General features: G+C 40.3%; 1 protein-coding gene across 5 annotated transcripts; it reads right to left on the bottom strand.

Moving 5' to 3' along the window:
* Positions 1-56: 56 nt before the first annotated feature.
* On the bottom strand, positions 57-27,353 carry CASS4 (Cas scaffold protein family member 4). Of its 5 annotated transcripts, XM_039499534.1 has the most exons (8): positions 27,298-27,322; positions 23,670-23,828; positions 12,105-12,536; positions 7,572-7,676; positions 6,950-7,099; positions 2,865-4,223; positions 1,686-1,766; positions 57-888 (listed from the first exon to the last, which is right to left on the bottom strand). In XM_039499534.1, the coding sequence occupies exons 2-8, from the start codon at positions 23,679-23,681 to the stop codon at positions 475-477; spliced, it is 2,553 nt and encodes an 850-aa protein (XP_039355468.1). In that variant the 5' UTR covers positions 23,682-23,828; positions 27,298-27,322; the 3' UTR covers positions 57-474. The 5 variants fall into 5 exon arrangements, with proteins under 5 accessions (XP_039355468.1, XP_039355466.1, XP_039355467.1 ...); XM_039499532.1 differs by lacking the exon at positions 23,670-23,828 and having other exon boundaries at positions 27,298-27,353; XM_039499533.1 differs by lacking the exon at positions 27,298-27,322 and having other exon boundaries at positions 23,670-23,979.
* Positions 27,354-27,837: the final 484 nt, after the last annotated feature.

Below are 27,837 nucleotides of genomic sequence, written 5' to 3'. Positions count from 1 at the left end.
GAGTCAGCCTCCGAGCCTAGGGCGATAGACTCGGGGTAGCTAGCTTTCACTAGCACTCTAAAAATAGGTGTATAGACAGTGCTTTGAAATTGCAGCTTGGGCTGGAGCACAAGCTCTGAAGCCTAGGAAGGGTTGAGTTTCACTGTCACTTCAAAGTGCTGTCTATACATCTGTTTTTAGAGCACCAGAGCATACCCCACTAACCCAAATCTCTCAACCCGGAATGGGAGGCTTGCTGCTGCAGCCTGTGTAGATGTTCCTAGTGTCTCCTGCTCTCAGGGCCTTAGTACACCTTTCATTGCCCAACAGCAACCTCTACAGGGTATGGCTGATTTAAGACTTGCATTTGGGTTCTTTGTGGAGTCCAGTCTTCCTCGGCTCTCAGGATACCATAGCTGAGGAGTAAAAACCCAGAAATAGGGGGAGATCCCAAAGTTTTCACCAGGATTCTCTTCTAAGAATGGAAAGACTTCTTCATTCCATCATTGCTCTAAACTGCTGAGTGTATTTAGACAGCTCGTCGGCTTGATTTTGAAGTTCCTGCAGGGCACCTGTATTTGGATACTGCACTGCAGCATTTTTGGTGGCAACAGCCAAGTTCTTCAGCAGGCTACAAAAATGGCTGCTGCTGCAGAGGATGTCATTCCGAATATCCTTTTCTTGAGTTTCCTGACAGAGAGAATCCACCAACTTTTGTCCCACCATAATGATCAGTTTGCTCTGTGCTATGAAGATTTCAGGCGGTTGTTTATTGCTAAGACTACTGGTAAATACACTAATGGCCTTGTGAAGGGCCCCAAAGTACAGTCGACAGTTTTCTGAGAGAGTGATTTTCTTTGCCAAGTCCAGGTTGCTCTGAATATTATGCTTTTTTGAAGGTGGGAAAACCTAAAAAAGGGAGAAGAAAACAAGAAAGACATTCAGTTTGGTAACACAGAGATTGTTTCCTTATCCTGTATTCTCCTGTAGTTTCGATTAAATAAATTATTCTTCTCGTCGCTGCGGCTGATTTGCTACAGCCTCAGAATTGTAACAGCCTGGAGGTCTTTTGTAATGATAAAGCACTATTTCTAGCCTTGGTAGGCCATGAAATATCAGATCTTAAAATGATATGATCCTAATTGTAATCTGCCTTTTGCCCACATACACACACTTCACTTACAACGTGATTTTAGTAGCTGATGTCACAGGAACTGTTGGAGTGAAAAATCAATGCTTTCAAAAGGCTGAACACTTGGAATTCTAGTTTTCAAATACTATAAAGCATTTAGGGCTGATTGTACAAGGTATTGGCTTCAGGGGAGTTGTTGCGGGTAATCAGAATTCTGAAAATCAAGGCTTTCGTCTCTTATTGTGGCTTTTGAGATAGTAGCTGGTTCAGTCATACTCAAAATAAAGTGAAAAGGGCAAGACAGTAAATGATGCTATGATTTAAAATGCCAGGATCTCATGACATGAGGATTAGAAGGACTTCCCTAGACTAGTACAAATGCTTTCAGGACTTGTAAATTGTTCCAAGCACTGGTCCCAGACAAAAGGTCAATTAAAAACAAAAAATCCCTTCATAAAAATTTATTTGTCCAGTCAAATTCTAGCTTTTAAAAATGTCAACAAGGTGTCGAAGCAATTTATAACTTCAGGGACCAAAAGCCTTTACTAGCAACAATTTTCAAAATCAGAAATACCTTTGTTTTTAAATCTGCATTCTTCTTTGCCACCTCTTTAGCTGAAAGGGGTTTTTGTGCCTGTTCCAACCCAGGAGACTTCTGAAAAATGAAAACACTTGAAATGATTTATATATTGTTTCAACATACTATGTCAGGTTTTGTTTTATATAGTGGCATAAAAATTCCTTGTTTTAAAAATTACATGCAGCCCAAATGTTGCTACTGTATACAATGACACCTGCTGTTAGAAGCATAACTGATCAGCTGTAATTTCTACTATAGAATTTAGGAGCTGACCCTGAAAGGAGTAGTAGCATCGGGCCCATCATCAATGAACTACTTCCAGCTAATGATAGTATTTCAGTTATGACAGCGCCATTTACTGTCTGATACTTGTTCTTTATACTCTGTTCCCAGAGTAACTTCCAATATTGTTTAAGTCTAGATATTATGTCCTGGCATTTGATTTAAATATTTTCTCTCTCTCTCTTTCCAGGTTTTATGCTGCTGCCCATAGTATCTGAGTGCCTTTGGTGTAAAAGCAAGAGCTAGAGCAATGTTCCTAGTGAGCTTCTTTGAGTCTCTGGCATTTCTCCCTTTCTGGAAAAATTACTCAACTGACAAGCACCTGGAAAATTAATAAATAGGTCACGTAATCTACAGTATAAGATTAAGTTGCTTAGACCATTTGGTTTATTTGTTAACACGTTTTGTAAATTACCCCTACACCTCAAAGCCACATTTTCTAGCAAATCACAAACAAGGAAACTGACATTTCCTGCATCTGCACCGTAGCTGATGTGCACCCAAAACACAAAATTGTGCCATAAACATTCATGTTGAGTATGCTGACACGAAACAAATAGCACCCTAAAGAAACACATTGTTTGAAACTGGGCTGAAAATTTAACCTTAAGCACATCTGTGTGGTGAGATCCAGAATTGCTCTCAAAGAATGGATAAGCCCCACTTCTCTAGTCCATCTATATTTGACTGACTGCCATGGTTGTGGCTGCTGTGGCACTTGTAGCCAGCCATAGCACTCCCAAAGGCCTGGAGGTAGGCCATCGGCTAGCAGGTGAAACTGAACATAAACCAAAGTGAGGTTTGTGATAAAGCAAAGTTAAAATAGAGCAAGTAAACTTCCCTGCAAACAACATGAAGCAGAAAATTGGCAGCAAATCACGTTACACTGACCTGTAACTGAACATAATCACAGTCTTCAGTGACATTTTCTCTTGATTTCTCAGAAGAGACTTTGTTTTTGTTTGGTTTATCCAAAGTATTTCTTTGGAGTGAATCAAGTTCTCTTCTTCTGGGTATTGGGATCGGCTTTGCCATTTTATGGTCTGTACCAATTTTTGGTGACTTGCTCTCTTGTTCCTTGCTATTCTTTTTGAAGAGAAGCTTTCCATTAGCTATGATAATAGAAACAAATCTCTTGATATCATCTGGAATTGTGCGGGCTACCATAACAAACCGATCAAGATCATCTGGGTTATTCTGAGGTTTCTTAATGACCAGAACTTCCAGTGACCATTTGCAGTTATTCAGTGCTTCCCTTGTTTCTACCAAGATCTGGAATGAGTCTTTAAGAATTTTCAGCTGTGTTTTAATTCTGGTTTGAAGGTTATTGTCAGTGATGCAAGAGGCATTCACCTTGATGGCTTGAGCAAAGTCCAAGAATTCTCCCAAAGATACTTTTATGTGATCAATTGCTCTATGGATTTCCTCAAGGTTTGTCTCCAGGTTTTCCTGGAATCTCCACTTACTGCTTACAAAAATCATCAGACTTGCAACTGAACTGGATACACTGTGCTGCAGCTTGGTCAATGTCTCTATGGCTAAGTCGAGCTCCAAGTTAATTTCTTTTGCAGGTTCTTCTGAAGATGACATAGAAGAGGACTCAGCAGAAGTGCTTGATGATGTAGATAGTGTACTGGTTCTACTGTCCACACTGGAAACTGATAACCTGTCTTGTTCTAATTTGGCATCTTTTGACAGCTGTGGAGGAATGTTGTAAGTATGGTTTCCAAAACTACTGTTGTTTTTTTCAGTCCCTTTCCTGTGCTGTAAAGCAGTAGGCAGCACTTTTGGAGTATCATAAACATTTGGTTCAGAGTTCTGTTGCTCAACCCTTGGAGTCAGAAAGCTTGGTGGAACATGATAGTTACCGTTTTGCTGCAAAAGCAGCATGTCACGTGAGGGTGGTACATTATAACGAGGGATATCAGGAAAGGTTAATTTTCTCTGTGTTGGTGGGACATCGTACATTTGTGGATTCACTGATTTGCTTTTGATATTTGTTGGTGGAACATTTTGCAAACTAGAACCATATCTGGCTGGCGGTATGTCATACAGCACCTGCTTTTCCAGGGAACTATTGGAAGGATCTTTTTTTAAACCCATTTTTTCAGGTGATACCGGAATATCATAAATCCATTCTGACTTCTGAGGATTTGGCAAGGTATTATAATGACCCAAACATTTTATTTGAGACAAATTTTGTAGTGAAATGTCATGGTCTCTTGCAGTTGTGGGGGGGACATCATACACCTGGAAAGCAGTACACAAGGTTTACAAGCGGCATTTAGAAATATAAAGTCAGATCCATAGGCATAGGTCAATGAAATCCATGTAGCTATGCTGATTTACACCAGCTGTGGCTCTGGCACATAGTTCTAATTCTGCTCCCTCTCTGAAATGCACAATCACATTGCAAATATGAAATATCTAATATTTTGACCAAGTATATTTTTGTCACATCCACAGATTATCAAACTGTAAGGTAATGCCGATCAAGGATAGTTTTATATAGTGAAGCAAACAAGATTTCATAAGCCTGTTAACTAGAAGAACTGATTCCAACCTCTTTAATTTCCGGTAGTCATATACAGCCATGCACACACGCAAAATTAAAAAAAAATGCACAGTTGACCACACTAAAATAATTGCACTGTGTTTACATTTTCAAAGGCTTCCTGAAATGCATACTGATCTTATTCAATGGCCTACAATAGCTGCTTGTGTACATCTGACCTCTACAGCCTGCAGAATGATGACTGATTCTGGTGCAATAAGGCCAATATAAGAATAATAACCACTTCAGGCCAGATGGTGCTTTGCTGCTTCACAAGGGTGATGAGGAGGGAGTTCAAGATGTAACGGGAGTGTGCAGTTGCTGGGCACAACTGCCGAGTCTGTGATTTCCAGGGGTGCAAGACACCCTCACAAGTGGCAGGGAAAAGGTGGATCCCTGACTTTCCCCTCTTCATTGGTCAATGCAGCTGGCCAGATATACAAGCCATGGGCAAGCTGCACCTCTAATGGCTCCCCTGAACAATGGGATGCTCACTGAGGCACAATCCCTCCCGGAGTTTAAACTGCAGTGTGCTCCTTCACACTACCCCCAAAGCAAGCCAGTGTCCACTCATCACGACTGAGCCTACGGGTTTCACTTTTCACCCAAGGATCTCAAAATGCTTTACAAATACTGGCCAAGTCTCACCACATCCCCATGAGGTGTAAGTATTATGTGTTTAAAATTGTAAGTTCTTTGGGACATGGATCTCATTATCTATTTGGCTATCCTTGTAAAGCTCCCAGCACACTTTTTGGCATGATACAATTATTATTAATAATAAAATAATTCCTATTTTTAAGTGGATACAGTGTGATACGCATAGATTGGGTGTCTTGCCCAAGGTTGTACAGTGAGTCATTGGCAGAGCTATAGCCACTAGACCACACTCTCTTCTTACAATACAATGCAAGTTATTTGTTTCTGCTTCAAGGTTACGAACATGCAGATATTCAAGAATATAAGAATCTGACATCACTTTTACTTACCAAATAGTTTCTTGAGTCACCTTTTTTGGTGACAATGTCACTTTAAAGATAGTAAGCAAATAAATACAATGATAGTTCCATCTCCAGCAGATATCCAGTATAACTAGTCTCATTTCTTACTTTAAACTTACTTAATATTAAAAATAAGAAATCTACCAAATGTGGTCTGGATTAAATTACTATAAAATGGATGCACACACTAAAAGAATAATTATCAATGGTTCTCTGTAAAACAGGGAGGACATGTCTATTGGGGTCCTGTGGGAGTCTGTTTTGGGTCAAGTACTATTCCATATTTTCATTAATGACTTGGATAATGGAGTGGAGAGTATGCTTATAAAATTTGCGGACTACATCAAGACAGGAGGTGTTGCAAGTACTTTTGAGGACAGGTTTAGAATTCAAAATGACCTTCACAAATTGGAGAATTGATCTGAAATCTATAAGATTAAATTCAATACAAGAAAATGCAAAGCGCACTTAAGAAGGAAAAAAAAGCACAAATACAAAAAGAAGAAATACAAAAACAGCTGGGTAATACTACTACAGAGAAGGATTTGGGGAGAGGGTTATAATGGATCACAAATTGAATGTGAGTCAACTATATAATGGAGTTGCAAAAACAGGCTAGTACTCTGGGGTGTGTTAAAGGAGCATCGTATGTAAGACTTGGGAGATAATTGTCATGCTCTACTCTACTGGGTATTGTGTCCAGTTTGGGGCACCACACATTAAGAAAGATGTGAACAAAATGGAGAAAGTCCAGAGGAGAGAAACAAAAATGATAAAAGGTTTAGAAAACCTGATCTATGGTGAAAATTTTTAAAAATGGGTATGTTTAGACTTGAGGAAAAAAAAGACCAAGGGGGGGACTTGATAACGGTCTTCAAATATGTTAAGGGCTGTTATAAAGAGGACCATGATCAACTGTTCTCAATGTCCTCTGAAGGTAGGAAAAGAAATAATGGGCTTAATCTGTAGCGAGGGAGATTTAGGTTAGATATTAGGAAAAACTTTCCAACTATAAGGACAGTTAAGTTCTGGAATACGTTACCAAGGGAGTTTGTGGAATCCTCATCACTGGAGTTTTTTCAGACCAGGTTAGACAAACACCTGTCAAAGATCATCTAGGACAGGTGCACTTGGCCCTGTCTCAGTGCAGGGGGAGGGACTAGATACCTCAAAGTCCCTTCCAGTCCTACATGTCTATGGTTCTATGATATTAAAGAAATGTAACATTCAAGTAGTGCTGTTTTTATGGTTATTCTTCCTGGCAGATTGATGGCACTTAACTATGGGGCTGGTGCCCCACCTCACATCAGAGGCATGTACAGCACATTGGTATAACCATACACCTTTTCATGGGTTCTGCTGTATGAGTGTGACAGTATTAATGAGAGACTATTCTCTGCCATTCAGTGAGTAACACTTACACTGCCCACTGGAGAGTCTTGCTGGACATAGATTTCTGCCTTTTCCAGGCTGGATGGGATGTCATAAAGCTGTTGCTGCTCTTCCCGGATATATTCTTTGTAGAGGATCGGCATAGAACCCTTTCTGGCTGCGGGTGGAGTGGCACACCTCTAATAAAATACAAAAGTAAGGTTGACTTAAATTCTGTTTATCACAGCACCAACGTGAAGACTTAGGGATGTAACTCTCTTGAGTTCATGCAGGTATTCTGCGTGTGTACGCAGAGCAGGGTACAGTTCTTAGAATCTACTGGAGTGGACTGTAGAATCAAATCATAATGTTGTAGGGAGGGGGGATGGGCACTAGGTGGCGCAGTTGGATGTTACACTTAATTTTTGAAGATTTGGATCCAAATAAATTATTTTTAAAAAATCTATCAAAATGAAAAGATTCTTATCAGTTTTTTTAACTTTCCTATAGAATTCGCTACCAATCTTTATAGCAGAGTTCAAACAATAAATTAGTATAAAAGTTATAATTTACTTTTAAATTTTCTAGTACGGTTGCATATGATACGGAACTCAGAAGTCCTGAATTCCAGTCCCACTTGATGGACATATTCAGCGACATGACAGGACTCACCTGAATGCATAAGGCCACCCGGTGTTGTGGTGATGGAACATCATAAGTCTCCCTTTGTATATATGGCATGGAGGCCCGAGATGCTGTGGGAAGAGTAAACCGGTGCTTGACGGGGGGAAAAAAGAAGAATGTAATGAGAAAGTTGAAGTGATCTTAGGGCATCTGTGAGAATGGAATGAGTCTGATGGCCATTGCTGGAAGAATTCCTTTTGGGGTGTTAATTAAAAAGCTTCTGTCAAATATTCATTGACCCTAAACTTGAAAACTGCTCATTGTCTGCCTTTTAAGCAGACAGGATTTATTTTTCCTATAAATCCCCTTTACTGGTATTTCCACTCTATTTCAGAGATGAATTATTGACAAATTAAAAGCATTCTGCCTCACATATAGCCCAGGAAATAGAAAAGATGTGTAGTGAATCAATCCCGATCCAGATACCAACCAGATCTTTTGGCTCCCAAAAAGTAGAACAACTGAAAAGAGGTCCATAGGGTTTCTACTCCAGCTTTCCTACGGGTACAGGAACGTAAGAACATAAGAACGGCCTTACTGGGTCAGACCACTGGTCCATCTAGCTAGTATCCTGTCTTCTGACATTGGCCAATGCCAGGTGCCTCAGAGGGAACGAACAGAACAGATAATCATCAAGTGATCCATTCCCTGTCACCCATTCCCAGCTTCTGGCAAATAGAGGCTAGGGACACTTCAGAGCATGGTTTTGCAAGACATCTGAAATGAGATTATAGTGGGTGGTAGCACCACTATTATTAAAGTATACGGTACTATAAAGGAGGTTGGACTTCTCTCAGAAGAAGCAAGTCTGCTGTTCTCACCTCTACCTCTGGTCCTGTCCAACTCCTAGAGCACAGGAGCCTGATGAGGGCACTCTAATGCATAGACCAGTTACAGATTTATTTCATTGTTTGCTTGACACGGTGTTTTAAGAGGCATAGGAATGAAAATAGCTCCACAGAGTGGAGGCTGTGGATAAGTTTAGTTAAAATGCTAGCAGACTGCTAATAGATACAAACACTGGGAAAAGGATTTTTCACTCACTCCAAACCCACCCTGAATTTCGTCTATTCAGCAATGAGATGCTCTTGGGACTGCACAGTGGGTCTATAAATAAACCATTGCAACACCAAATTTCTGACCCGAAGGAGATTCTCCTGAAGCTTTATGTTGCAATAAGCCATTTAAAAGTGAGAGGCAGTGTTCTTCTCCACCATATTAACAGTCAGACCCACCAAATTCAGAGCAATGTGGCGGAAGGGCATATTGTGTGGCGGAAGGACAAGGCCCCAGCTTTTTATCTCCCTGTTTCATATTTGAGAAAAGCCTGGCTGCCTGAAACGTTGGTTTCTTGTAAGGACAGGAAATAAATAAATGAACATGAATTCCATTATTATTCTGCAAAAGGAGCCATCTCTCTTACAAACCATCTATGCTGACAGAACTATAAGAGAACAGGCTTTGTTTTTCTGCGCCGAGTAGATAAGTAGAGTCCAGCTAGAAGGTTCTGGTCTGGCCCAAACCTACTTTCACATACAGACAATCTTATCTGGATGATAGTAAAATGTGAATATCACACCCTATGGCCAGATTTGCTACAGAAAATAAATCGCTTTGTATATTTTCAAGGTCAGGCAGGCTAAGACAACAAATGGCTGAAATTTTTATTGGATGGGAAGTAACAAAATGACAATCTTTAAAATGTAGGTGGAGCATGCACGCAGTTTTTTTTCAGAGGAGCTTATTTTTTTCAATCAGAGTCCCTCAAAGACTGAATAGCTTCACCCAGCTGCTGAGAAAACAGCTGAACATGTCAGAAGATATGCCAGTTGTCCCATACCATCTACATGGGGTAATGTAGGATACTTCAGTTTGTACTGCTGCACTCAGATGGGCTGTCTACGTCTACACCTTTAAATGCATGTGTATCTGTGGCTGCTGACTCCTGTGGTACAGTTGTTCTTTGTAGTAGCAACTGTGATGTAGCTCAGACAAACCTGAAAGTGTAAATATTAGAAACATCTTAAAGATTTTAAAGTATTTTTCATTCCTTGTTAAAGAAAACAGCTATAGCTGAACAAGGTAGATACAACATATAACATAGCAGCTTAGCAGGTATCACAGGGCAACAGTATAGATAGACAGATAGATAGCAAAGCCATGTAACTCTCAGCTTGTGCTCCTAATTCAATAGAAAATGGGTATGTGACAATTTCAGGGCCTGATTTTTTTTTTAAAGTTGGGGGCACAATTGCATACACAAAATGTTCGTGAAATGTCATACCCAATTTGCATATGCCTTCTTTGTAATTAGGTGCATAGATCTGGTCATTGCCTGTGCAGAAGGCTAATTATGTTCCTTTGCACATTCAGTTACACAGTTTGATTGTGCAATTATGGTAATCACCCAGGAAAACTGGGAGTGCTATTTTGAAAAAAATGGACCTCAATCTCCACAGAGACACTAAGTTCACTTGGTTTTTCAGCATCTGTTCACCAGGTAATGCACAGAGCAACCCTGTTGTCACTGTATCTTTCCTTTTGATGCAAAGGTAGGGAAGATGGCTGAAGGAGATAAATGGAGTGAAATGATGGCCCAGAGTAAATGATTAGATGAATCACCTGCATCCTTTATAGACTGACTTAATATTTAAGTCTCTGCCTTAGATCATTTAACCTTTGTAACATACGTTTCATTTAGGGCAGGGGTTCTCAAACTGGGGGTCGGGACCCCTCAAGAGGTCGTGAGGTTATTACATGGGGGGTCGCGAGCTGTCAGCCTCCACCCCAAACCCTGCCTCCAGCATTTATAATGGTGTTAAATATATTAAAAAGTGTTTTTTAATTTATACGGGGGGGGGTCGCACTCAGAGGCTTGCTATGTGAAAGCTATGTACAAAAGTTTGAGAACTAATTTAGGGGATGGTTAATGTGAAGCTCCCATACCCAAGGCCCCATGAGCCTGTGAGACAAAACATAAAGTAAAATAAACTGTAGTGAACTGCACTGATAAATCCCTGCTATTACTGCTCATTTTTAATTAGGAAGGCCTCTGAGGCAATTATTTGTTACAGGGACGGCAGTTTTCAACTGCCTATGTTAGGGCACTCAATTCACATTTAATAAAAATAATATGGGCACTTATACGGGCTGTGGAGCACCTGAGTATTGATGGGATCACCCAAATGTGAACTGGGTAATCATGCATCCAAGCCTAAAGAAAGCGTGAACAGAGAAAGAGAGGGTCTCTCACTGAGAAGCTGAAACAAGGGAGCAGTTTTGAAGTGACTCATAAAATGGGAGTCAATGGAGGTGTCTGGAGAAGGTGGTGACCTGGTGCATGAGAAGACTGGCAGCAGCATTATGAACTTGTTGAAGAACTGGGATGTGGAGAGACTAAAGGGAAGAGAGTTGCAGCATCTCAGTGAGAGAAGATGACAGTCTGGCTGAGAAGTTCTATAACAGGGTTTCTCAAACAGGGGTCGGCGCTTGTATAGGGAAAGCCCCTGGTGGGCCGGGCCGGAGTGTTTACCTGCCTTGTCTGCAGGTCTGGCCGACGTGGCTCCCACTGGCTGCAGATCGCTGCTCCGAGCCAATGGGAGTTGCTGGAAGCAGTGGCCAGTAAGTCCCTTGGCCTGCACCGCTTCCAGCAGCTCCCATTGGTCCGGAGAAGTGATCCGCGGCCAGTGGGAGCCGCAATCAGCCAGACCTGTGGACGGGGCAGGTAAACACACCGGCCCGGCGCTCCAGGGGCTTTCCCTACACAAGCGGCAGCCCCAGTTTGAGAAACCTTGTTCTATAACCACATTCTTACCAGAAAAAAAGAGTCCTGTGGCACCTTATAGACTAACAGATGTATTGGAGCATAAGCTTTCGTGGGTGAATACCCACTTCGTCGAATGCATGAAGTGGGTATTCACTCACGAAAGCTTATGCTCCAATACGTATGTTAGTCTATAAGGTGCCACAGGACTCTGTCGCTTTTTACAGATCCAGACTAACACGGCTACCCCTCTGATACTTGACACATTGTTACAAATTATCTTCTATAAGTGTCAACCCCACAAATGTGAAGAAATGTGTGTCTGTGCCTCAACCACTGAAGTATGAAGTTCTGGAATTTTATAGCTTAAAGAATTTTAAGCAATTTTGTAGAACCCATAAATCTCTATCTTCCACTCAAAGGAGTTCTTATATTCCTCTTCACTTCCTGTCCTAAATGGTTGGGCATTATATAGCTGCCACTTACTGTCACGGAGGCGGCTGTATTTCAGCGGGGGATGTTGTGATTCCAGGGATGACTGTATTTGTTTTATAGGAACATTTCCAATAGAATGCTATGAATGTATCACAGTATTTATTCAAGTCGCCTAAACAAAGCATCATTTACTTGACTGACTTCACTGCAACTTTCAACTGAAATTCTCAAGTCCATGAAAAAGTAAAAACCGTCAGGCTTCCTTTCACCTCTCACTGGTATTTTCCAACACTTGGTACCTTAATACTTGCTTATATTCTTACCTGATTGGTTAGGCTTTTGGTCTTTTCACTGAATAATCGTGCAGCTAAAGCTGGCACCTGATATATTTCTTGAGTAGGTGGAGAAGAAACAGAAGAAGGAACTGGCTTAATCCAACAGTCCATCCGTTCATACGTAGGTGACAATGTGGAAGACTTGGGAGCTGATGGGACCTGGTAGATATTTTGTTGACAGATGGGCAATTCCTGGGAATCATGCTCAGAGGAGGGCGGCAACATGCCTGCCTGGGAACCAGCAAGGAGTTGGAGGCGATTAGCAGGAGCTAGGCCTTGTCTTCCATGGAGGGAACATTTCCACCATCCTTCACTCTCTAAGACATTCTGCTCAAGAACCGTTAGGATGTCTCCTTTGCGGAAGGCTAGCTCATCTGAACACTCAGCCTTGTTGTCATATAATGCTTTTGCCAAGGTATTCTAGAGAGGAAAAACAAATTTAAAAAACCACATGCAGTAACATTTGCACAGCTTGTATTATTCAGAAGTGTTATATGGAGCTACCAGATTAACATTTCTCAGCACCTAAATTCATGCAAATTCAAAACTGCTAATATTTATCCTAAGGGTGAGTTCTCAAGGCACTGGTTTTATGAAGTTAAACTTTTTGAACATATGCCTGCCATGCTTTAGTGTGTTACAGAAATAAATAATACCAAAATAATACTTTGCATTTCTCCAGCACCTTCCATTGGAGGATCTCAATGAAAACATGAATTACATAAGTCTCATGAACACCCCTGGAAAGTAGGAAAGCACATTAGCTGAGTTTTCCTGATAAGGGTACTAAGGCAGAAAGCTACTAAAGTCACACAGGAAGTCTGTGGCAGATTCAAGAATAGAACTCTCATCTCCTAACTTCTATCTAATCAATCTACCTATCTACAACTCTATCACATCTGGTATCTGAATGCCTCACAGCTGCTAGTGTTAACCACATATCCATCCTCCCTCTCTTTTCACATAAAACACAATGCTGGGGGTGTCATTATTCATTTCCTTTCTTAGAGCCAAATATAAATGAACCACCTGGTAGTCACTACCCTGAGGATTTCAAGAAAATATCAAGAAAATAACCCAGCCATTCTAGATGACAAAGTACACTAAATACACCAGTGGTCAGTCTACACTAGCATTTCCACCAGTGTTAGTACTGGGAGAGAAGCATCAGTGCCAGCACAGGGGTGGGGCGAGATTTCCCTAAAATATTCAGAGTCGGTAAGACCCCTGCTGTGAACATGCGATTAAGGAAATTTCAAATCAATGAGCATAATAACAGATCTGAGAATAATGATGCTGTTTACTTTATTGGTGGAAGATAATCTCCATGAGATACTTATATTGCCCCCATTATGATAGCATCCAAGCATCTTCTCATGTATTTATCCTCACTGCACTTCCATTAGGTTAGGAAGTGCTATTAGCCACATTGTATAGGTGGGAACTAAGGCACACTACGCATTTGTGACCAGGGCTGGCTTTAGGAAGTGCGGGGCCCAATTCGAACAGTTTTGGCGAGACCCTGGCAGGGATGACTTAAAAAAAAATGTAAAAAAACCACGTGGGTCTTGTACTCACCGGGCGGTGCTCGAGTCTTCGGTGCCACTTCAGCGGCGGGTCCTTCACTTGCTCCAGGTCTTCGGCGGCACTGAAGGATCCGCCGCTGAAGTGCCACTGAAGACCCAGAGCAAACAAAGGACCCACCGCCGAAGTGCCGCTGAAGACCCGGAGTGCCGCCAGGTGAGTAAAAAATTAAAAAGGTGCCTCTAGCCAGGGAAGGGATTCTCACTGGGTACGGGGCCTGATTCAGGGGAATTGGTGGAATAGGCCTAAAGCCGGCCCTATTTGTGACAGAGCAAGAACTTGAACCCACATCTGCTAAGTCCCAACCAAGCTACTAATCCAGTGAACTACGCTTCCACTCTATTGAATATTTATGGTGATCATGTGCACGTGGCTAAACATGTTTTGTTCTTAGAACTCAGGTTTTTAGTAAGCAATTGATTTTACTATAATTAAAACAGCCAAAAGTAATAGCAAGCGTGGTGTTCATCATTGGAGGCATTTTTGTACAATCTACTACAGCTGATGAAAGAATAAAAAGAAGTATGCACATACTATTTCCCATACATGGATTTATTTTCAGCTTCAAAATAAGATCAACCACTTTCCCCATGGAATGTGGATTAGGAAAAACAGTTTCTTATCCAGAAGTAATGTCCAAAGAGATAGCGTCTGCATTGGAAACATAATGCCTTGTATTTTTATCCAGCGCATTTGCCATAAAGCAACAGCTGGTTTGAAGTATCAAGAGAAGAAAATCAATTTGTCAGCTCAGCTGATAAAAGCGGCCTGTTGTTGGTAGCATAAATTTCTTCATCGGGATGGCTGGGAACAATGGCTCTTTTATGATACATGGGTTTATCCACACATACTGCACTAGCAGCTGTCAGAGATGGACAGCAACAGTCCCACTTACCTTATGTCCTAGTCTGATTAAAATGCTCTTGTTGCCTTGTACGTGTCAGTCCCAAATTCTGCTTTGACGATACCAAATGCTTGGGACCACCTGTGTTTCAGTGAGACATTCTGTAGTCTCATCATACAATATAACCCAGAGAGGGATAGGACATTTCACATTGTCACAATTGTGAGTAAAGGCCAGATTTTCCTAGTATGGTTAGCAGTAATATTACAATAGCAGCAAGTGACTCCAGCCAATAGTGGGATCCCACTGTGCTATGCACAGTATAAACATACAGTAACAGACAGTCCCTGCCCCTAAGAGCTTGTGAGCTAAATAGAAAGGATGGACAAAGGGAATATTTATATCATCATTTTGCAGATGGGGTGCAACTGAGGCATAGAGCAATTAATTGACTTGTCTAAGCTCTCACAGGAAACCTGTGGCATAGCCAGGAAATAAACCCAGATAAAGAAGGAGTTCCAAACTGGAGTGGTAAGCGCAAAACCATTTCCTAGTTGCACCAAACTAAATGAGAGCTGATATCCATGATATGACTTGAAAAGACATTTGACTATCAACCTATCTGTAGCTAATTATTTGTTGAGAAAATGCTATGGTAAGTATTTTTATGCCTGAGTCTGCAATTGCAGTGTAGATAAAACTATCTGATTTCAGAAGGGTTGAACGCACTTGCAAGAAGTTTAAGCTTGGCCCATGTACTTCAGTAGGAATTTCTGCAAATAAGGACCACAAGCTATGGCCCATGTTATATGAATGTATGAAATAACAGTCACATCATCAGTGCTTCAGTGACACTCAAACGTGATTTCATCAGGCATTTCTGGGGGAAATATGCCAAGTACTCTCTAATCTCCTTGCATGGGGATAGATGGGTCTCCTACTGTAAATGTATGGGGCAAGACAATCCCACTCTCAGAGATGACACTGAAGAATCCTTAATCCCCATCCTTTATTCTTGTCTCTTAAAGTTCATTCTGCAGCAAAAAGTGTGAAAGAAAAGTTTTATTAGACCTGTACCAATAAACGTTTCATCTGGTGAATCATCATCAAGGTCCAATAATAACCAAGGGGGAACAAAAAATTAGTTGGCGGCTTAGCGAAAATGAGGCCTCATCTTCTTAAGTATAGGAATCAGTTTGTCCCTTGCTACACAGATATTGGCATTGTTAATTAAAACTGTGCGTGACGTGGCCCAGAGTGCGTTATAATTTCTAAGCAAACATTCATACATATGATTGCTTGTGTTCTGTGGCTAAATTGGATTTGAGTCAGTTTGGAACAAATAAAAACAAAGATGCCTCTACATTGTATATATTGACGTGTGGACTTTGGTCCCAAGGGAAGTCATTGTCTCACAAATACCTTAATGAGATTTACAGAAGGGCAAAGAGTAATTTTATGGCCATTAATATAGCTATGCAACCTAGAGTGATACTAAGGTAAAGCATGTGCTTCAGGGAATATGGCCAGCACCATGGGGGTCAGGAGCCAATTCCTTTCCATCCCCCTATTCTGCACTGCACAATCAGGAGATAATATAGGATTTCTTCCTGTGCTACAATGTTATTACCCAAATTCTGAATGTTTGTTAATTTACTGTTGTTATTTTAACCTCCTGGCACCAATTCCTGCCATAAATTGTAAAGCATTTTGCATCTAGATCTTGTTGCAAAAACCCAACTTCCTCCTTTGAAAGGTTTCAGATTTCTGTGCATGTTTTGTGTTCACAGTAATGAAGGACTGAGGGAAAACCACAAGAGCATATTGTTACACCAGCCCAGCAACACAAAGCCAGCGAAGCAGGTTGTTCTGCAATTACCCCTGCGCGCCACAAAATAAAGAAAAAAGAACATTTCTGAAGGGCATAAAAATGGTAAATTGTACAGCTTTGCCTTTGTTCCATGCCTTGTGTTCTCCTTTGCCTATCTATTAATAAGTATAGTAAGTACCATTTTTCCCCTCTCATTTCCTTTCTGACTATGGTGGTTAGTAATCATGATTCTTAGAACTTTGACAGCTAGGGAGTGAGTGAATGAGCATAATACTTTATGTAGTACCTTTTGTCTAAGGAATCTATATTAGCTTTTAATATAGCTTTTAGCAGCTATATAATCATTACATATTATTTGTATCACAGTAATACTTTGGAGCCCTGAATAGGTGATGCACACATAATAATAATTGGAGATATACCAATCTCCTAGAACTGGAAAGGACCTTGAAAGGTCATTGAGTCCAGCCCCCTGCCTTCACTAGCAGGACCAAGTACTGATTTTTGCCACAGATCCTTAAGTGGCCCCCTGAAGGATTGAATTCACAACCCTGGGTTTAGCAGGCCAATGCTAAGTAAATTTAGTGCTGGTGAAACATGCTAGATTGGCAGACTAAAGCCCTCTTTAATACCCCTGTGAGGAAGGTATTATTGTACTAGTTTTATAAGTGACTAAACTGAGGTACAGTGAGATTAAGAGAGTCACTGACAGAACCTGGCATAACACTAGGAGTCATCATTCCCTGGTCTTTGCTCTGCCATTCACCAGTACTCTCACAGCACAGAAAACTGCATTCAGATCCTCCATTCTCGGATTGCATAGTGAATTACTAAGCAGCCATTCGTTGCTCTAGTTGTTCCGAGATGCTTTACAATAAGACACGACTCTTAAAAGAGCTCAGCCTGGTACCTGATTTTGTGCCCACAGTAACTGTGTGCATAATTTTGTGGCTGCAAATACCTGCAGACCCATTTTATGAGATTTAAACACATATTTAAACCTGATCTGCCAGTACAGTCAGGCTGCTAGATATTTGTGTGTCATCAACAGTATCTGCAGTTATTTGCCCCAAGATTATTTGTGGGTGCAGAATTGGGGGCACCAAACTCCAGCTCATTTTTCAAAACCAAGCCCCAAATATTCTTTCACACTTGCCTGGGACATGTGTAAAGACTCACTATCACAGATCCTTTCTGTTATTTGAGCAGAAATGCTCCCGGAACATTGTGTGTGTGTTTATTAGTCAATCATTCCCACGATCACTGAGACCTCTGTGGGCTGCTGGGATAAGAGATAGTTCTGCTCTGAGGCCAATGGGAATTGCATTTTTTGTTTGTTACCAGAGAACCGGAAACTGGCTGTCTAACACCATCAGCCACACAATGCGGACTAGGCCAGCTGTTTGCAGCTCTTGGGTAGTTTTACGTGATCTCTATACTTCTCTTTAATGCACACTTGAAATACTCAATGCACTATAAACACTAAAGCAGCAGAGATCAGATCAAAGTATTTTTGTCTGTGTTGTTTGTTGCTTCTTTAAAGGTCCCATGTTCCCTAAAAAGGCAGTATAGCAAGGACACAAATATTTTCCCCATAAACCCCACGGCTACCATAAAAAGGAACATAATTTATTAGAAACCAAGTACAACACTTCATGAAGGTACCTCAACAGGTGATGTGTTAATCACTCCCAGGGCCAGGCAAATTCCAGAGAGCCAATCAACAAATTTAGGCCTAGAGAGTGAATATCATCCCCAAGCCTCCTTTGAATATGTATGTATAACCCCTATTTATAACCCCGTGAATTAATTACATAGCTTGAAGGGAGGAAAGTCACATTAAAGGCTGATAACGGAGATGGTTTTGCTGTCTCAAAGCAGTAGTTTTAGTTCCCTGGCAACACAAGTTAGAATCCTAGTTCAGTCAACACAACCTTTCACCTTTCTGAAAAGGTAAATTAAATTCTTCCTTATCACATAATGCACTTGATCAGACAAAATCTGAAAAGGTGAAGTTTTGCACAGATATAGGTCCCATGATCTGCCTGGCTGCTAATCTCCACCCCCCAACCTGAAATGATTCATGGACGTGCAGTACAAGAATTTGGGAAGCACTTTGGGATCCTTCAGGATGAAAGTTGCTGTGTAATTGTATGTTTATTAATGAAAAATAGTGGGAAATAATGTTGTTAGAAGTCCACAGAGCTGACAATGCAATTATTTAACCTCAAGTAGCTATAGCTACATATAGAAAAACATGGCATATATTTATAAATAAAGAAAAATGTTATTTTACAGCATGATATAGAATTAATAGTTCCAAGAACTAAATGACATAACCATGGTACAGAAAATAAAATCTAGTAGAAATATAAGCAAATGTCACTAGCAAAATATTGCATGTTACAATAGTCAGCAAGGTTGTCAAAATGCTGGCATTTCACTTATGGACACCTGCAAGTTGTTTTTGATAATCCTTCTGAATTATTAATTTTATTATTATTTAATACAATCCAAAAGCATGATAGGCATTTGACAGAATCTTAATTTCTAAAGAAAAAGATTTTTTCCTTTTATTGTCTTTAGTTTGCTTTTTTTTTTAAATAGCTATTTAAAAAATCTGAACACAGATTTTTAGTCATGGGAATTCCTTCTGCAGATTGAGATTTACACTCTTAAAAGATGTTGTAGCCACACTTTGAGTGTCTTTTAAAACCTTTAAAGTACTCTTAAAAGATGACAAAATAGTTGAGCAGAAGAAGAAGATACAATTAAAAGCTGTGGATAGTTTGCAAAACAATTATGTTGATGTATCAGTGACACCTCTTGGCATGTTTACTGAACTGTTTCCAGTTAATCTATTCACCTCTGAAAAGAGCTGAACAAACAAACAATCTCCACATGCCTTTTGAGATGTGGAATGAGGTTCCCAGATGAGTCCTTTTTAAATAGTAGTCTAAGTTAGACCAATTTAACTTGACAAATTAAATTAACTGTAGATTGCTAGCAGTTAAAATATACTAACACATGCAGAAGAAAAGGAACAAAATCCTCAAATTGTCTGAAGTTTCCCTAAATATATGTGCCTTCATTCTGACTATGCCTGACCATTTTTTTAAAATATATGTATCTATCTCATAGAACCGGAAGGGACTTTGAAAAGTCATTGAGTCTAGTCCCCTGCCTTTACAGCAGAACCACGTACTGTCCCTGACAGATTTTTGCCCCAGAACCCTACATGGCCCCCTCAAGGATTGATTTCACAACTCTGGGTTTAGCAGGCCAATGCTCAAACCACTGAGCTATCCCTCCCGCCTTGGTTTGCTTTTGGTGTAGATGAGGTGTAACATTTTTGGTGGCGCACAGCTGATCTGAGATGCTTTCATTACATCTGTTCCTCTGTTTGTGGTTAATGTAACTAGAAAAGAGCAAAAATGTAGCAAGCATTAACTATTTGGCTTGATTCGACACTTGTTCCATAAACAGAAGTCCCGTGTTTTTGCATATGGAAATTTTTCAGGATTGGATATAAATAAGTGTTTGAGAGTTAGGAATGGAGAGGAACACTGTATCTATTTTATTCTCTATGCAAGGGGTTATCTAACAGTTAGAGGACCATTTAGGGATCTAATTAACTGTTCATTTCCTGTGTTTTAGTGGTTTGAGTGTTATTGAACTCTTCTGGAAGGGCATGAGATACCGCAAGGCAACCATAGCTCTGCATTAATGAAGGGTTTTTTTGGTCAGTGAATCTAAGCATCAGGTTTAAAATCCCAAGAACTACAAATTTCAGATCCAGAAGGATCAGCTCAGTTCTTGGAAGAATGAAGATCTTACCAAACTGGAAAAATTGGCTTCCATTCTATGGGCGGTACCTTTTGGAGGAGACTTTATACATGGAGTCCTGTTTCCTCAGTACTGTATTATGGGGAGTTGGTAGCTGCTCCATAGTTAAGCTAACTTCTTACTAGAAATCTATTTTTCAACTCTCCTCAAATTCCTTCCTCTCTCCCACAAAACAGGTCAATTCTTGACTCCACTGAAGTCAATGGCAAAACTCCCATTGACTTCAATAGGGCCAGATTTCACTCTATTTCCCTAAAATTTCACATGCCACAACTCCTGCCAGAATTTTTCTAGGAAGTTGGGGATCAAAAATCATAAATGAGTTTTAAAAATATATATTTTTAAAATTCCCTGCACTTAACTTTTTGAAAACATTCACCCTCCACCCATTTTTAATGTATTTAATTCATTTATTTATGTTTTGCCTGATTCTGTCTCAAAATTGCCTTGGCCTAAAGACTCCAAATGTGTTGGCGTGCTGGCCATACTGAGGGTTAGCAGCCTATTAATATCTTAGGTATGTTTAGTGGGGAAATTACCAAGATTAGATCTCAAGACATATTGAGAGCTTCAGCTGGGTTGTACGTACCCATCACTAAAGTAGGCAAAAAGAGGATTGACTAGAACAGCGGTTCTCAAGCTTTTTCTTTCAGGAGCCCCCCCAACAATCTATAAAAACTCCATGGCCCACCTGTTTTGCACCATATAAAACCCAGGTCCAGTGTCAGGGGGTAGCAAACAGGGCAATTGCCTAGGGCCCCATGCCATAGATAGCCCTGCGAAGCTAAGTTGCTCAGGCTTTGGCTTCAGCCCCAGGTGGTGGGGCTCGGGGCAGCGGGTTTCAACCCCACACGGAGAGTCTTCAGCTTTCTGCCCTGGAATCCAATGAGTCTAACACCTGCCCTGCTTGCAGACCTTTTGAAACCTGCTTGTGGGCCCCCTGACCCCTGTTTGAGAACCGACCACTGGACTAGAGGATTATTAAAGAAGGGATATAGAAAAGAGGCAGAGAAAAGAGCTCTGTCCTTTGCCCAGCCAGGAAACTTTGCCACCCAATAGGAACTGGAAGACAACCTTGTTACTCTGCTTCATTCAAAGAGACTTTGTAAATTAAGGACTGTTTTTTCCTCCCCAACTTTAGCCCCTCTGAGTAAGCCATCCTCTCTCTGCCACTGTGCACTACACCTTTTAAAAGCTCAAGTTGCTAAAAAGTCTGGAAATTGAGCAGTAAAGGGATTCAGTCAGTGCCCTAATCCCATCTATTGTTTCCTTTATCGCCAACTGGATGTAGAGGAAATTGATTTGCAGTAGTGACATTATGCCATGTATCTAATCGGTTTCATTTTAGTTGTTGCTATATTTTCTTCCCCTTAATAGCATAATAGCGATTGCATGCTATCCCACAGGCTCATATGACATTTAAAATAGGATGATAGTGACTGTCTGAACTTGGTCAGAATTAAATTTGAAAGCCAAAGTAAAATAAAATGAAATTGGGGAAACAGGCTCATAGAAAACAATGAGGAGTACTTGTGGCACCTTAGAGATTAATTTTGCCTGTTCACAGTGAATCAGTAGCAGGATCAGGACTAGAGGCCAGATCTCCTAGCTCCCAGGGCCCTAATCCTTGACAGAGGTGCCAGAAAATGTGCTCCCTTCCCGCCTCCCTCCCATTTGGAAAATTTCAACGAAAAGAAAAAAATTGTTAAATTCCCAAGTTTTTGTTTAAAATTCCCCAAAGGCTTTTGTTTTCCGATTTCAAATTTTTAGAAAAGCAGGTACTTCTTGTGGAACTTTTCATTAAGTTGAAAACCTAGCTTTACCACTTAAACAAACAAACAAAAGCTGATGGAAATTTTTTGACCAGCCATAATCACTAAATCACACTTCCACCTACATGCAGAAAACATAATTAGAACGTGTTGAAGCTGATGATGTTAACATGACACTTATGCGGTAATGATGGGGAATTACCTGCTAAACTACAGTTGCCACAGGTCAGCTTTATTTGCTAGACAAAAACCAAACACAGAGTTTTCCAGTTTGGGGCAGTTCTTATCTTTCTGCACAAAGGAAACTAATGCTAGAAGAAGTCATTCCATCTGGCATCACAGGGTTAATAGAAAAATGTGGTCTGTGGAGTGCAGTCTTTTTAAAGCAGGGCTCTGGTAATCTGGACAATGATGTCTTCCCAGCTTGGCTGCTTTATAACCTTGGGCAAACATTTAACTTCTCTGTGCCTCAGTTGCCCACTTATAAAGTGGGGGAGCAAAATACTATTCACAAGATTTGCTGTGAGGATTGATAAATCTTTGCAAAGTGTTTTGAGATAATCAGATGGAAGGAACAAGTGCAAAGAATGTTCATTACTAATATCAGCGGTTCAGCTTTCCATGACTAATGTGGGGCTCAATTTTGAAAATTACAACCTGCATCTCAAGCTGGACATTTTTATATGCTGTTACAGCAAGCTTGTGTGTGCAGTGCTGAAAATCCAGACCAAAATATTGAGACACATTTATAACAGATATATGATCAACCTGGCGTGGGGCTGTGTTGTTTTCCCATGAAAAAATGAGTGTATTCAGAACTTTCTAAAGACAAAAGAAATCGTACTGGCTATTTGCTTTTTTTCAGTTCAGTCATTACTTTAGAACAGGTTTCAGAGGGGCAGCCGTGTTAGTCTGTATCAGCAAAAATGAGGAGGCACCTTAGAGACTAACAAATTTATTTGGGCATAAGCTTTCGTGGGATAGTCCACGAAAGCTTATGCCCAAATAAATGTTAATCTCTAAAGGTGCCACAAGGACTCCTCATTGTTTTTACTGTAGAACAGGATTTTTGATGTGTTCAGTCATTCTAGTGTATTTTGGCCTCTCTGCACAAATGTAACTCTTATTCATATTACTTAACATCTGTACATCAAGGGGAGATGTACAGCCCATAGGTTGTATTTGAACAGTTCCATAAATGATACATTTGTTTTCTACTATGCTGCACATACATTTTTATAGCTTCCCTCTTTTGAATGAGATCCAAAATGAAGATGAGATGCAATCACTTGTGCTCATTAAAAATTCCATGGTAATTATGAAGACACAATGGCCATTTAGACATCTAATAACCTGCCATTGTCATCAATGTTGCTTACCAGTACAGCATATCACTGTATAATTCTTTACTTATAGAATACAGAGTCAAACCTAACTTCTTTAGACAGAAATGTTTCCCCTCTTCCTGATAAAATAGAGTAGTGTTTTTCAGATAACTATGTTAAAAATTAAGATTGTATGTTACAAAGTATCATGTTAGGAACTAACAAACAGGAATAGAGCATGCTTTAAACAGAGCTTGTAGCAGATGCAGATATACATTCCATATACATTCTCACAAAAAAAATGAGATGCCATTAAATAAAATACAGCAGAGGTAATAATTTAGTACTTACATTGACTTTCATCTTGTCCTTTCTCTATTATTCCATTACCTAAATGAACACAACACACTCTCCTCTTCTCAAGTGAAGTTCTTCAGCTCAGACTGAAGTACGGTACGGTAAGGTTTGGCTAGAAGCCTACACCTCCCAGTGCTGGACTTGCTGTGAACCCTGCCGAGGGTGAAGTGAACAGCCACTGGGAATGAATGGAACTAATTACATAGTAAATTCTCTCTAACGTTACACGGCCTGCAGCTATGTTCATGCAAAAGAAGGAATGGCACTCGGTCAAGCCTCCAGGAAGAAAAGCAAGAAACCAAAACAGGAATTCTGATATTGCAGAGCTCTAAGAAGGTCATGTGGACACTGCAGTGAAGCTAAGACAGATGCGTGTATTTTGGGGCTTTTTCCCAAGGCAGTATCAGTTCTTCTTCCTCCTTAGTTTGTATTTAAAAATACTTTGATTCTGAATTTTTCATGTTCCGGTCACTAGAAATGTCATGGCTCAGCAAGACCTTTACAGCTATACAAATCATTGCAGAAAAACCACATTTTAAAGGCAGAGAATCTGAGAGAACAACGCTGAACAGTTCATGTTTAACATCTTCTGTTTTGTACAATTTTCAAAGGTTCCTTTATACAGAAGAGATCTTGCCTCCATTATTTTCCTTCCTCTTTCTGCAATAAGTACGTTCCCTTTTTTTCCCCGAAACACTTTTTTAATGAAAAACTGTGCCTGTGTCTTGTAGGGAGCAACAGTTGGATTTTTTGATTTTCTTCTCTACATTTTAACCTTTTGCACTTGGAGTGGATTTGGTAATGCAGAAGCATCCAACCAACTTTTCTAGTCATGCAAAATGTCTGGTACAATGAAGCTCACTTGGAACAAATTCTGATCCTTTTTAGGTGACAGGCATTTGAATTATCAGTTGTGAAAGTGCAAGAAGAGAATTCAGCCTAGAGAAATTGCACAAATGTACCATCACAGACCATAGAATTTTTTAAAATATATTTTAGGAACAACAATGCAATCTGTTGCCACACAGCTGCCTTAAAGGTGGCATAACTGACCACAGGAAGACGACTCTGCTGAAGGAACCTTCAACAGCATAGGGCCCACATAAGGCCTATGCTACTCCACAGCTCCCTCCTCCCTGATACTAGAGGGTCAGGTGATTTAATTTAGAGAAAGAGAGCATGGCTGCGGATTCCATAACCCACATCTGCCTCCCGTTACCTAAAGCCCTTGGCAAGTAGTGTAAGTTAGGCTATTCTAACTTGCTGCTGGTGGCTGACCACAAAGATAGCTTAAAGCCCTTGCACGACACACAGCAGAGTCTGCGAGGTTGCTGCGGTTGCAAGGTGAGAGTATGCAAATAAAATTCTAAGGGCTAGATCAGGGGGTTCTCAAACCGGGGGTCAGGACCCCTCAGAGGGTTGCGAGGTTATTACATGGGGGGTCATGAGCTGTCAACCTCCACCCCAAACCCTGCTTTGCCTCCAGCATTTATAATGGTGTTAAATATATAAAGTGTTTTTAATTTATAAGGGGGGAATCACACTCTGAGGCTTGCTATGTGAAAGGGATCACCAGTACAAAAGTTTGAGAACCACTACGCTAAGTGTTCTCCTCTGCAAGCTTGATCACTTACTTGCAAGTATGCAATTAAAAAAAGTGTGCGCACATACTGAGCATTTCTTAAGGAGACATTTAAGAGTAAACTTCAGCATGTCTGACAGGAGCTTAGCTATGTGCATCTTTTAGTTCTCACTTCATGCTGCTGCTAGACAGGAGCAACTTGGCAGCCACTCACTAGAACTCAATATAGGACGGGCCCCTGTGCACATACTGTGCTCCCTGCCCAACACTTTTTACTTTGTGCATATGCATATAGGACTCTTCACTTGCAGGGTGTACAATCAGCCCTCAATTCATATTCAAAAAAATGAGCAAGCTGTCTGTTGAGCATGCTAACGCACTGGGTTCCTTTACAGAACCAGTTTATCCTGCAAAAGGGGGGACCAAAAATTGCTAACTGTTAGCTATGGCAGTAACACCCACAGCTGGGGGGAGAGGAGGCCCCCAGGCCATGGCCCTACCACTGTTTGGTCACAATACCACTCACTCACATTGGAGGGGGTGGGCATAGAGGCTCATGGGCAGAGGAAGTGTAAGGAAGCTGGTGGGGAGGGGGGCTGAGGGGAAAAGGAGGGTCAGACAGAGGTGTAAATCTACCTCTCCCGACACACATTTAAATGGTGCTCAGGAGCCCTTGTTAGCGCTACTATTTAGTTCTTTCATCATAATGGGAATTTCTGCACAGCTACAGCTGCCAGCCACTGTGCTCCAGCTATAAAAGGACTCATTTTTGCCCACTCATCTTGCCAAAGTGTTGCTATCTCAGAGTAAATTATAAAAAATGATGTAAGGCCATTAAAATGACATTGCCCGAGTTGCTGGGATAATAGGAACCAATAGGTCATTTAGCATGTTGCACCAGAATGGTTTCCTGATTTACCATACTTCATCTCCATAAGATGTGTATATTTATATAAGGGCAATGCTCAGAATTTAAAATTCAACTTGATACTGCTAAATTCAGTCAGCCACTGCTAAACTATTTTAACATCTGTGACCAAAATATCATACCAAGAAATTTGCTAAATTGAAAATAAAAGTGTTAGGAGCCAGAGAGAGAGAGGTATAAGAGAACTTCTTAATATAGGAGTTTCAAAACATAAATGGGTCAAGTTTTCATCTCAGTAATAGAGAGAAAAATGTGTCCCATTTTCTTCTGATGGACTTAACATGGAATGAGAGGTCAATTTTTTCAAACAGACCTTGACAGAAAACTCTGAACACAGTAAATGTTCCATGTAACTCGCATTGGGTGCTTTTCCTTATATTTCTGGTATCCAACTCCAATCCCCCCTGTTCCCCCCCCCAAATCATATTTACATTATCAAGGTCAAAAACATTGCACCGGCAGCCAAGAACACCAGCATTCTCTTTGACCCTGACACACAGTGTGACTTTTTGCGAGTTATTTATATTGCAGTCAGACCCACATTTGGCTAGGTAGAGTACTAAACACAGACACAAGTTCCCTACCCTGAAAAGCTTACAAACGGATTTTGTAAGTCTAATAAAAAACCCTCAGTAATTTAACTTATTTTTTATCCTGCCTGTAAAAAAGGGAACTAACTTATCTACCTTACAAATGTGTTGAGTATTTAGTTAGTAATAGTACATTATTATACCATCAAAGAGCTTTATGGGATGGTAATAAGAGAGGTGGTACCTTCAAGATAGAAGCTGGAGCTTACTTAACTTTTGTCAGTGTAATTAAGGCTTATAAAATCTCTTAGGTTTCCTTTTACTGAGAGTACCATCCAAGGAGAAATTTCTTCAGACACCAATGATATTGCCACATCCAGGTCTCCAACAGCAGAAATACAGGCAAACATCAGGTACCTTAGCATCCAAACCAAAAACTCCCTTTCTACAATTAGTTGGTAAAGATATAAAACACGTATGATACTGCAAGAGTTATTCTGAAGTAAAATTTTTTTAAATAAATCACTTACTTAAGCTCCTAATATTAAGTCATTAAATTGTTCTCATAAACCATCAACTTACCTTTACAGCTGTGTTGATTCTAGTATTTTTATCCATAGCTGTCACCAAGCAGCAGTGTCACTTCCAATATTATAAATAATCACTGTATAACCAGTGTTATACAGAGCGGTTTTGCAAAGTCACAATGTGTCAGGAACCATTTCGCAAGAAAAAAAAAAGTCTGACAACTATTGTCCTGAAAGCATTTAGCTATACAAAAGGTTTCCCACAAGTCAATTTCTGTGACAGCGGACAAGATTAAAACAAAACCAAAAAACCTCCTAACAGTGTCTACAACTGAGAACGTGTGTGAAAAGCGGAGTTTTCCTTGATCTGTCACAGACTTGTTGCAAATAACCAGATACAAAAAACCCACCCTTCTGCTTTGCTACATGTTCCTGTAGTTCCTAATTTAGAAGCTTGATGGAAGAACAGTTTACAAGTGTTTGCATAGCACTTTAATGAAATAACAGACTGCCACAATCCTATGAATTCAGGATTTCTGCCCCACATTTTCCATATGTTGCAAAATGTTCTCACATTTAATACAAAACATTTATT

The sequence above is a fragment of the Mauremys reevesii genome, linkage group 13, assembly GCF_016161935.1.
Source record: "Mauremys reevesii isolate NIE-2019 linkage group 13, ASM1616193v1, whole genome shotgun sequence".
Classification (NCBI taxonomy): Eukaryota; Metazoa; Chordata; order Testudines; family Geoemydidae; genus Mauremys; species Mauremys reevesii.
This window is presented reverse-complemented; position numbering and strand designations above follow the sequence as displayed.

Bases quoted from the DNA above. Each gene is read 5' to 3' on its own strand.
- CASS4 (XM_039499532.1), bottom strand. From the start codon at position 27,333: ATGGATAAAAATACTAGAATCAACACAGCTGTAAAG. The intron at 12,537-27,297 runs GTAAGTTGATGG...TTTCCTCTCTAG, and splicing joins GAATCAACACAGCTGTAAAG to AATACCTTGGCAAAAGCATT. The intron at 889-1,685 runs GTATTTCTGATT...TCCCTTTTTTAG, and splicing joins ATGCAGATTTAAAAACAAAG to GTTTTCCCACCTTCAAAAAA.